The sequence below is a fragment of the Diplotaxodon limnothrissa genome, linkage group LG12 (assembly GCF_057381915.1).
Source record: "Diplotaxodon limnothrissa isolate DT_005_m linkage group LG12, D_limnothrissa_male_GT1.1, whole genome shotgun sequence".
Classification (NCBI taxonomy): Eukaryota; Metazoa; Chordata; class Actinopteri; order Cichliformes; family Cichlidae; genus Diplotaxodon; species Diplotaxodon limnothrissa.
This window is the reverse complement of record NC_140607.1, coordinates 33982852-33993609: the sequence shown is the minus strand read 5'-3', so window position 1 is coordinate 33993609 and position 10758 is coordinate 33982852. Positions and strand designations below refer to the sequence as shown.

At 38.6% G+C, this 10758-nt stretch overlaps 1 protein-coding gene across 1 annotated transcript; it reads right to left on the bottom strand.

Annotated features, from left to right (window-relative positions):
* Positions 1–5262: 5262 nt before the first annotated feature.
* On the bottom strand, positions 5263–7485 carry LOC146621722 (nesprin-1-like). The gene is made up of 4 exons (XM_085366836.1): positions 7448–7485; positions 6376–6524; positions 5510–5674; positions 5263–5430 (listed from the first exon to the last, which is right to left on the bottom strand). The coding sequence occupies exons 2-4, from the start codon at positions 6430–6432 to the stop codon at positions 5263–5265; spliced, it is 390 nt and encodes a 129-aa protein (XP_085222962.1). The 5' UTR covers positions 6433–6524; positions 7448–7485.
* Between the last annotated feature and the right edge of the window lie 3273 nt (positions 7486–10758).

The following is a 10758-nucleotide window of genomic DNA, read 5'->3' as shown; positions in this document are numbered from 1 at the left end:
GGACGAAATGTAATTGGAAAAAGGGCCACAGTTGATGTGCCAGGACAGAGAGGGGCAAACATTACCATGTGTGCAGCAATTGCAAATGCAGGATTACTCCTTCACAGATGTCAGGTTGGACCCTATAATACAGAGCGCTTGCTTGCCTTTCTCAATGATCTCCACCAGCGCCTGGTTCCAGAGCAGGGTCAGGAGGGTGAAAACATGAGGACCTTTGTAATTACCTGGGACAATGTGGCTTTCCATCACTTGCAAGCAATAACAACATGGTTTGAAGTCCACCCAAGACTGGTAAGTCTCTTCCTTCCACCCTATTCACCTTTCCTCAACCCCATAGAGGAGTTCTTTTCTGCATGGAGGTGGAAGGTTTATGACCATCAGCCACATGACCAGATGTCCCTCCTTGAAGCCATGGATGCCGGCTCCAGGGACATCACAGTTGACGATTGCCAAGGGTGGATCCGACATACCAGGCGGTTTTATCCCAGGTGTATCGACTTGGATAACATCAGATGTGATGTTGATGAAAACATGTGGCCTAACCCTGAAGATCGCAGAGATTAGATGCAAATTTTTTGCCTTTTTTTAGCCCCCCTCCCCCTCCCCCCCCTTTTTTTATCTTGGCTTTTTGCTGTTGTTTTTTTGTTCAGAATGCTCTTGTGTGTTTCATGGATATTTTGTTCACTGTAAGCAATACTGTAAAACTTTCTCTGTCCTATCATACCGTGTTTCTACTGTACCTCCTGTGGTAAACAGTAAAGAAACAAAAACTTGTTTGCTTTTTACTGGAATGCTTTTGAATGTGAACATTACTGTACATGTGGACATACAGTTACCAACCAAGACATTTCTGGTGTCAATATGGTGGATTGCATGTTTCGCATGCAAATACCTGTGACACTGAAACATAAAAGTCTATGCAGTTTTTGTAATGTCAATAATAGCCAGTATTTTGAAACCTGGTGTACTTTGATTGACTGCATGTACCTTGTGAAGTGAAAACAAGTGTTATTCTTTGACAGACTAATTTCATTTTGAGTCAGATTTATAGTGTTTTTGTACAGTTAGTGTGTGCAGAGAAAGATGTGTTCTAATTTTGAAATGAGGAGTTAGTATATATTTAACAAAGTGTATTTTTGGGAAGGATATTATCCATTTGGCCAATTGTGTTTTGTAGGTGTGGGTCTGTGTTAAGAGTTTAGAAAAAGTATCTGAAGTATGGGTAGGCGCTTGTTAGCGACTGTAAAAAACTGTAAGTCTCCCTTGCCCTTCGTGTGTTTATGTCTGCGTGTCTTATATTGTCAAGTCCATGCTGTCAGTTATGTCATCTCCCCTGTACTACGTCTCCCCGGTTCATGTGTCTTGTTTAATCTCCATGTTTCCTGTTTTACTTTGAAAGTCTGTATTCACGGTCAGTGTATTCAGTTTCACTCCTTCTGTCCTGTCGTTAAGTTCAGCTGTGTTCCCATGTGTGTCTCCACTTCCCCTGATCACCTCATGTGTGTATTTAAGCCTTCTGTTTTTTGCATGTCATTGTCAGGTCGTCTGTTTGCATCCCCATAGTGTTTCGTCATAGTTTACTCAGTGTTCATAGTTTGTCATCGCATTTTCACTGAGTTTCTTAGTCCTTTAGTTTTCTGAGTTTTCACAGTTTTCTTAGTTTTCATAGCTTCATGCTTTTTCGTGTGCCAACATCCAAATAAAGGATCGTCTTCTGTTCAGCCAGCAACTCCGCCTTTCAGCATCTGCTTTTGGGTCCTGTTTCCATTCACATCGGCGCACCCCGCCGTAACAATGAGCTGCTCTCACTATCCATTGTAGGGTATTGCAATCCAATATGGTGCAGTTACCATACCAGACAGCGTTGAGCAACAAACTGGGTTAACCAGCAGTAAATAGATAAGTCATGGTTCCATTAACCATTAAAGCACTTAAAGTAATTTGTCTGATTCAGGATTACGTGTACGATGATTTGGTGACATAGTTCTTACCTTCCTGCATGCCTGGAGACACACACAAAGCCCTCAAATTTATATATATATATATATATATATATATATATATATATATATATATATAAACCTGCTGAGTCTGAAACCAAATGAGCTCAAGGAGCAAGGAGATAACTAAATGGGGAGACAGACATAGAAACGTACTTTATACAGGAGAACTGAGAAGAATTTCTCTTCAAATAATCACTGAAGAGAAACCTGTGCACTAACAACATGTTCCTGATAAGATACAATCAACCTATGAATAGATAAACATGTACACTGGTCACAGCTGCCTTAACTTACCGACACAGAGGTGCAATGAGTCATTGACTTAATGTGGCAAGTCCCTTTGTCATTAACCAGTGGAGGAGAAGAAGGAAATGACAAGTGAATTTTTTCTACAAATTATTTTTGCCATGGTGACACTCCAAAAACAAAGCCAATAATATTCTAATTATTGCTTAATCGGAAAACTCAATTTGATTCTTTCTAGATTTAACAGGTTCTGTGTTTACGTGTATTTGACTTTCTTAAAACCACAGGAATTTGGGCTTTTTGAAATTTACTTAGGGTCTTTACACATCAAATCCTTTTCAGACACATATTCTTAGTGCAGCCATTCACACTGACCACATGGTTTTGCTGGAGGATTTTGCGGCATTTATTTTTAAATCAACCAAGCTCGATTTTTCAACTGACCAATCAGCATTTGGCAACATATGCTTGTAACTTTATTGAATATAAAAGTAGTTTTTACCTCAGCGCACAGAGAGATGCTGCTCTCTGAAACCATGTTTCTGCCTCCCTGTGTTCCCAACTCTGCCAACAAACTGCCTCACTGACACCCTGAAGTATGTATGAAGGCAGCTGTGACAGAGCTTCAGTCCCTGATTCAAACAGTAAAATGTGAGAATTGGATCAACCCAGAATCTCAGTTTCTTCTTTTTCTTGTTCAGAAACATCAGAACCTGCTCGTCATGGCTCGATGTCGACTTTATTATTTTTTTCACAGCGCGTATTTTTGGAGACATTTTTTTTCCCCCAAACAGCGGGTTCAGTGTGTATATATTTAACACGACAAGTTCGGATCATGAAAATTCAAAAAAAATAAATAAATTTGAACTCACTGTAACGAGCACAGATGCTAATAACATGCTTATAACAAGGTGCAATAATAATTAATGTGCAATAATAACAGTGTGCAATACACATACACTTATTCTTCTTTTTTATACTAAGTTAATATACTGTGTTGTGTTGTTTGTTGCGTTGTGATGTGTCATATCGTGTCGTGTTGTGTTATATGTAGTGCCGACGTAGGACAGTTTTTCCAATTTCATTGTACTACTGTACTATGTATGACTGTGCAATGACAATAAAGAGTTATCTTATCTTATCTTAATGCTAATACTAGGTTGGCCCCTCATTTGCCTTCAGCTTGAATAGAAATTACTAGAAACTACGTAAAGTACATGACAAGAAAGTGTCTTACAGCAACTACAGAATATAAACAGAGATTCACAAGGGATAAACAAATGGCTAAATACAAGTGAAACCTGTCTTGGAAACTGTCAGTGTGAATCATATGCAGGTGTTGGGTGTGGACATGACATAAAACGGCTATTTAAGAAGCTTTTCAGTCAGCCTGAAAGTACTTTCTGACAAACATTTTGACTGATGCTTCTTAAACAGATTTTATGTCAAGCCCACACCCAATTCCTGTGTATGACTCACACTCTTTATCAACTATCCAAAAATTTGTTTTGTTTTCATTTGCACACAAAAAACAAAACAACAAAATAGAATTCGACTTCCTTGTGCACTTGTCTATGACCTGTTTTACTTCTTAACTTTAAACGTTACTGTAAAAAATCGACTTTTAAATTGTTCTCTCATTCACCTGACAGAACAATTCTGCAACAATGCGCCCGTATACAAATGGATTGCATTTATACCTCACATTTCTGATCTCAACCTCACACTGCGCGTTACGCTACAAGGCGCATTTACTCCTTTGCACACATTTATACAACCCAACATTCATCCCTCAATTTTCCGACCCTTTTATCTGATTCGAAATCAAATTCAAAATCAAATTATTTAGCGTGACTATAATGTTATTAATCAGCAAAAAGATCAAAATTTTCCAAAATTTTACTTGTGGGTTATATTATGTTGTAACTAGTGCTGTCAATGTTAATCTCATTAAAATGATGTTAACGCCATAACTGCATTAAGCTCCATTAGCAAGTTAGCGCGGATCGCCCAGTGCGTGGGGCTGCACGGCACTAACATGTTAACGAGCTAACTGCGCTAACGCCTTGACGCAGTGCAGTCCCACGCTCGGGGCGATCCATGCTAACTCGCTAACGGAGTTTTGCTGCGTTAATACGGTTATGACATTAATGTCATTTTAACGAGATTAACGCTGACAGCAACAAACATGCGACTTCTGCTTTCTTGCTGCAAACTCTAAGGTCAGCATACACTCAGAAAAATAAAGGTGCCAACTGGAACCAAAAGTGGTTCTTTAGACTGATGCCATAGAAGAACCTTTTTTGGTGCCACAAAGAACCTTTCAAACAATGGTTCTTTGAAGAACCATTTCGTTCAGTGGTTCATTGAAGAACCTTTAAAGGTGCCCCAAAGAACCATCAAGAAATGGTTCTTTGGGGCACCTTTAATGGTTTTTCAAAGAACCTTTTTAAAAATGGTTCTTTTAAAAGAACCATTTTAAAGAACCATTTTAAATCTTTCAAAATAAAATGCATCATAAATTGAATTTGAGCAGGGTAAAATAAATACGAGCACAGCATAGACATATATTAATGGTTTATTGTCATTTTGTAGTAACCAAAAGACAAAAAGGCATTTTAACCCTCAGCACAACATCACTACTAATACACGTCACACATTAGTGTTTTAAACAGTAATAATTAAATATATTTGCTATACTATAAATAAATATATATATAAAAATACTATATCTACAGATAACACAACAAATAATACATGTATTGTTTAATTAATAAAACATCAGAAAGTGATAAAACACATTAGAAATAGCAATAGCTTCATAACAGACCAATAAATCAACAAATTTTCATCAGCAGATGCTTGCATGTCCAGTAAAAATATTTCAACAACAAGTTTATGATTAAAATGATCAATGAACTTCAGCCTTACGCTATGTAATGTACGTTTCATGTTGTACTCATGGTCCTTTGTTAGTCCAGTTTAGGATAATCTCTCTGACGTATGTTTCATATCAAATATATGTCATATCAAAACAAGCCCACACCTGCAGTTGTTTCAGTTTTTCACTGGTGCTTCCTGTCAGCTGGTCAACCTCACTCAGGCGGACATCCATATCAGCCAACCAAACGACAAGCTCCTCCCTTTGTGCTTCAAATCCCTCCCACTCTGAGACAAGGAGCTGAAAGAGATAGAGAAAAGAGTCAGTTATAAAGAAGAGAGAAAAGTGAAACCCTCCTCAGAAGGTCTGACTCGCATACCTGCAGTTGACCTGTGATGGACTCCAGTTTGGCGTTCACGTCATCCCTCGTCGATGCCAGCAGCCGAGTCTGCAGGGTGCCCTGGAAGAGCTGAGTTAATGTTCGACTCCTCCTGGTCAGTCTCTCCAGCTGGATGAGCCGAGGTCTCCCCTCTCGCCGCTGCCTCTGAACACAGAAATACAAATTGCATCTGAAGCAGGAGGTGCAGGTTTTTTTTGCTATTCTTTTCTAAATCCAGGCTTGATCACGTGGAGGTATTTGGAAAACTTTTTTGGCCAGTGGACGATTGTTGTCTTGCAGAAAGTCAAATCAAACATATGCGATACACAATCAATTCACAAGAACACATTGTAAAAAATAAGTCCAGTTCTTGCCTGATTTCAAGTGAAATCTGCATCAAAACAGGGTGACAGAAGTAAAACGAGAGCACAAAGCCTCACTTTGTACAAGCCTGCTATTACAGTTCTCCTCTAAGCAGACGACTTTCCTGTTTTCAAGGCACAACTTGGGTCTGCTGTACGAATCTTATGGATACACACTAAATGAAACAATAGTGTGCATGACTCCAGATTCTGATCCCTCATCCTAATATGGTCCCAACATAGCAACAGCAATAAAGCAAATGTTGAGGCTTCAAAATACAAAGTCTATAAACCAATGGCTGACATGGGTTTTATCATAAGGGTGATAAATATACAGATTTCAGTCTGTCTTAGAGATTTGATGTTCATTTACCTGCAGATGCACTATACGTGCCTGCTCCATGGTTTTTCACAACATTTTGCACATCACTATTTAATACAGGAAGTAGGTGAACTAAAACAAGTCATCGTTCTTTGTGAGAGGACCATATTAATGAAACAAACCTCAATGACATCATAGGGATCCCTAAAGATGCTCCTGCTGCTTCTCTTCCTCCTCATCCTAAGCTTCCTTCTCCTTGTCCTCGCCTTCCATCCAATTGTAATTCAACCTAATTGTGTTTCTCCCCCTCCTCTTCCTCATTTTGTTGGAGCTGTGAACACAATTAATGTGAATCTGGATTAATTTGTGCAAACAAGAAAAATCTACAGTTTTTTGGTCAGAGGTGCTCTTGTGATTTAAGCCGGGTAGAGTAGATTTATGTGTTGATGCTACCTGCTTCAGCTCTGGCTGCTGAGTGATATTTACACCCTGGCTGGATTACAAACTTTAACCACGTGCTGAATTTGGCCCAGCGTTGATACCTCTTGTTAGTATAACGACCTCTTCTTGGCTTGTATGTATGATGGTGGATAAATGAAATATACAAAAAAATTAACTATATTACAAAAGAACATCTATCTTGGAAACATCAAATGACCGGAGCATAACTTGTCAACTAGTCCGAAACTAAGTTATGCAGGAACAGTCAAAGACACACCTTCTCATGTCACATTTCTATTCATTTCTATATAATTCAATTAGACAATAAAGAGTTATCTAATCTAATTATTCATTCAAAACACTTATGCATAGCTGTATTTTATACAGCTCATACAGAATTCAAAGTACAGGTTCATGTGAGTATTTAATGTACGGCTCAGATCTACAGAATTTCAGAGTTTCTAGAGCAGACACAGAGCTAACATCACAACAGGCTTCAGGCGCCATTTTAGTGACTTTAACAATATGTAAAATTTTAATTTCGGTCTAGCTGACATTAGGTTATGTACGCAGCACGCAATTGAACCACATATTTTAGAAGCCAAAGGTTCAAATTAGCTGGGAGCACCTTCACTTAATTATAACAGTGGTTTTGTTAGGAAAACAGTTTTTGTATACCAGATACTAAATTGCGCTGACCTCAACGGCTAACGTATCTAGCTAATCGCTACTGTTAGCACAACATTAACAGCCATCTACAATGACGAGTAACAAAAACAAAACAGTAATAAGGTTTTAATGAAAATGTTTTACCTTTTCTAACAGTCCCAGAATCCACAGCTTCAAAGTCCAGCAGGTACTGAAGACTGTTATCCGCCTAGCTGTCACCGTCCATGAGTTTTTTTCCCCCCAAAGGTCAAGGCCCGCCGCTCGCACACTCTGTCTGCGCATGCGCATCCCAACGACTGACCCTCTCTGTCCGCTCCCGGGAGGTTATCCGGTTGTTCAGTCTGACGTCACTAGCCGTGTCTGGGTCTAAACTCCGCTGCAGGTCCATATATCAAACTATCACTATGGCATTACTGAGAGTTGAAAAACTGTCTAAAGTCTTTCATCTTTAATAAAATGATCAGCGTTCTGCTCTACCAGGTGTAACAATTGAGTTTAGCATCCAGGCATCCATGAAAACGGAATTTATGACATTTAACGGAGTTAGAAGTTAGCAGGGAGTTAGCTCGCTAGCTTCTATCTAAATACAATATAGCATGTCCTGACTGCAGGGTTTTGGATACAAATTAAAACGTACAGCTCTGCTATCACTTCCAGCATAAATGAAGACAGAAAACTAAACAGCAGTGACGTTTGTAGGGTTACTGAAGTTGGGCTAGCTGGTATATAATGATTTGCTACGTGACCGCTAGCGACATAGCTATGTTAGCATAATATAAACAAGCTAACTTTTTTTCCACTCGATAAAAGTTAACGTGAGTTTTCTCGGTGGTCAGGAACAAATGTAATCGCATGGCAGGATGCTGTAAAAGGACCAAACTTCAGCCAGGAGAACAACTGAGATAATCCATCCACAATACGAAGTTAGTCATTCATATACTGCTGCATGGTCTGGGCTGTAGTTACATCCTAAGGTTTTAAAAACTGAGCTTAAATAAATGATTAGCGGTAATAAAAGCCGAGGGAGGTCAACAGGGATCACTGACTGTTTTAGGAGCTTTTTGAGATCAAATAGAAGAAAATACATAACATTAAACATGTTAACAACACAAAAGCCATATTAAAGCAGACTACTTTAGACCCGGAAGTAGGATTCGTCGCGTCATCACTGAACAACCGGATAGTATGACGTGTTCTGACGTCACTCTCTCTCTCCCTGTCATTTATTAACACATATTAACAAATTGCTCAGTGATGAACAACTACTCAGATCATTTACCTAAGCAGTGCGCTTTGTCAAAACGAAGTGTGTTCATTACACTGACATTCTGTTCTGAAATTGTTATTTACTTGTATTTTATAATTTGACTTTACATACTGCTGGGTGGTTTGTAAAGTTTACAATAACTAGTATTATCATTATGCTATATTTTCAAAAATATATAATAATCTCAAAAGTAATGCCTTGGAGTAGAAAATAGTAATGCTTTATTAAAATTTTAAACTAAAGTACAGTATTTGAATGTGTGTATTGTGTCTACTGTTTGTTAACTCACCATATTCCTAATGGGTTTACGGGGTTAGGGGTGTGTGTGTGTGGGGGGTTAGGGTCTTTAGGCTTTGGCCCCCCACCCCTGCCACCAGTATATTTTTAGCAGATATTTCTAACTTTTATTTGAATATTCAGTTTCCTACCATCTTCTCTTAAAGGGTAATTGCCAGGTATCCCGCCCTCCCCCTTCGCACACACATGCACACAAAGAAAACACACAGTATAATTCACAGCTTCGTTATAGTGAATAAATATTTATGCCATTTACACCATCAAACTTAGATTGCTAAGGATGAAGAACCTTTTGTTCTTTAAAGAACCATTTGTAATAGCTGAAGAACCATCCACAAAATAAAAAGGTTCTTTGACGTATGATGGTTCTTTAGAGAACCATGAAGACATCTGAAGAACCATTTAAGAACCATAATTTTTCTGAGTGTAGAAGTCAAAAGGCCAACTTGAGATAAATCATGAAGTCCAACTTCATGAAAACCAGGTGAAACAGTTTAGGAAGAGAGGCCATAGCAAAGAAACTGAAACACGTATCACCATTGGATCACTTTTGCCAAAGTTCAGGGGTCAAAAGATATTTGAATTTTTTCTGGATTTAGTTAAGAGGGTGAAGTTTTAGAACTTGCCTAGCAATATACAGCAATAACCCATTCATCCATTTTCTTCCTCTTGTTCTTATCAGAGTCACGGGGGGCTGGAACTTCTAAAATAGGACGAGAGGCAGGGTACACCCTGGACAGGTGGCCAGTCTGTCGCAGGTCTAGCACAAAGAGAAAGACGACCATTCACACTCACATTCATACCTGTAGGCAATTTAGAATCACCAGTCCAGTTGGCCCAACTAACTGCATGTCTTTGGACTGTGGGAGGAAGCCGGGGTACCTGGAGAGAAAACATGCAGACACCACACAGAGAGGCTGTGGCCACATGAAGGATTTGAACCCAGGACCTTCTTGCTGAGAGACAAAACTGCTGTACCCTGTTTGTTGCTGCTTAGCAACGAACATAAATAACTGAATAAAAAATGCACATGGTACATGAGTACCTATGTTCTTCTATCCAGAAGCACAGCATACTTTATTACTATTTTTGTGCACAATTTTCTTTTCAAATCCTTTAAATTGGTCAGTGTGTTTGTGTTGCTATTGACTACATGTAAATTCATCACACTTTCTTTAACTGACTGGCATAGAGGCACAGTGAGTCACTTTGCACTGTCATCTACATGGTGTTTTGTTAAGGGGCATGTTTCCACAGCACGAAAACAATAATAACTTTATCTGTGTTATTTAACGTCACTCTGGTCATATGTATGAATACACTTTCGTGATTTTAATAGTTTCGGCAATGGTTTCGGTGGAACGACGTACGTGACTTGAGGCGGAAATGAATGGATTGCAATCCAATATTTTTCCTTCTGTAAATAGCCTATGAGTTGTTCCTGTCACACCGCTGGACGTGAAGTGTGGACACCCAACTCTGCGAACAAAACTGGAAAATGAGATGATGTAGGATTTTCAAATTGATAGCATAGGCAAATCTACTAAAAATCTCAGAAAAGTTCAAATATAGTTTTCTGAAAATCTTGTGAGCACAATAGCTTGAGGAAGATGTCACCTAGGTTTAAATATTAATGACCTTGAAGAATTCTCCTTAGATATTCAAACTCACACCATACATCCATCTGTTAGCGTTTTTTTTTATTAACTTATTGAATAGGTGTAACTAATGAAGTATTTGGTGATTGTATATGTGAGGAGGAAAACCAAACTTTAAACATCTCTATGCTAATCTGGTGGACATTAAGAGGTTTATTAGTATGAACAACATCATGTCAAATACAGAATAAGAAAAATGTAATCAAGCAAGGATATTTTCACCTATTTTCAAC

Coding starts and splice junctions, on each gene's coding strand:
- LOC146621722 (XM_085366836.1), bottom strand. CDS start 6,432: ATGAGGAGGAAGAGAAGCAGCAGGAGCATCTTTAGGGATCCCTATGAT. Junction 5,675..6,375: donor ATCCCTATGATGTCATTGAG/GTTTGTTTCATT, acceptor TTCTGTGTTCAG/AGGCAGCGGCGAGAGGGGAG. Junction 5,431..5,509: donor CCATCACAGGTCAACTGCAG/GTATGCGAGTCA, acceptor TATCTCTTTCAG/CTCCTTGTCTCAGAGTGGGA.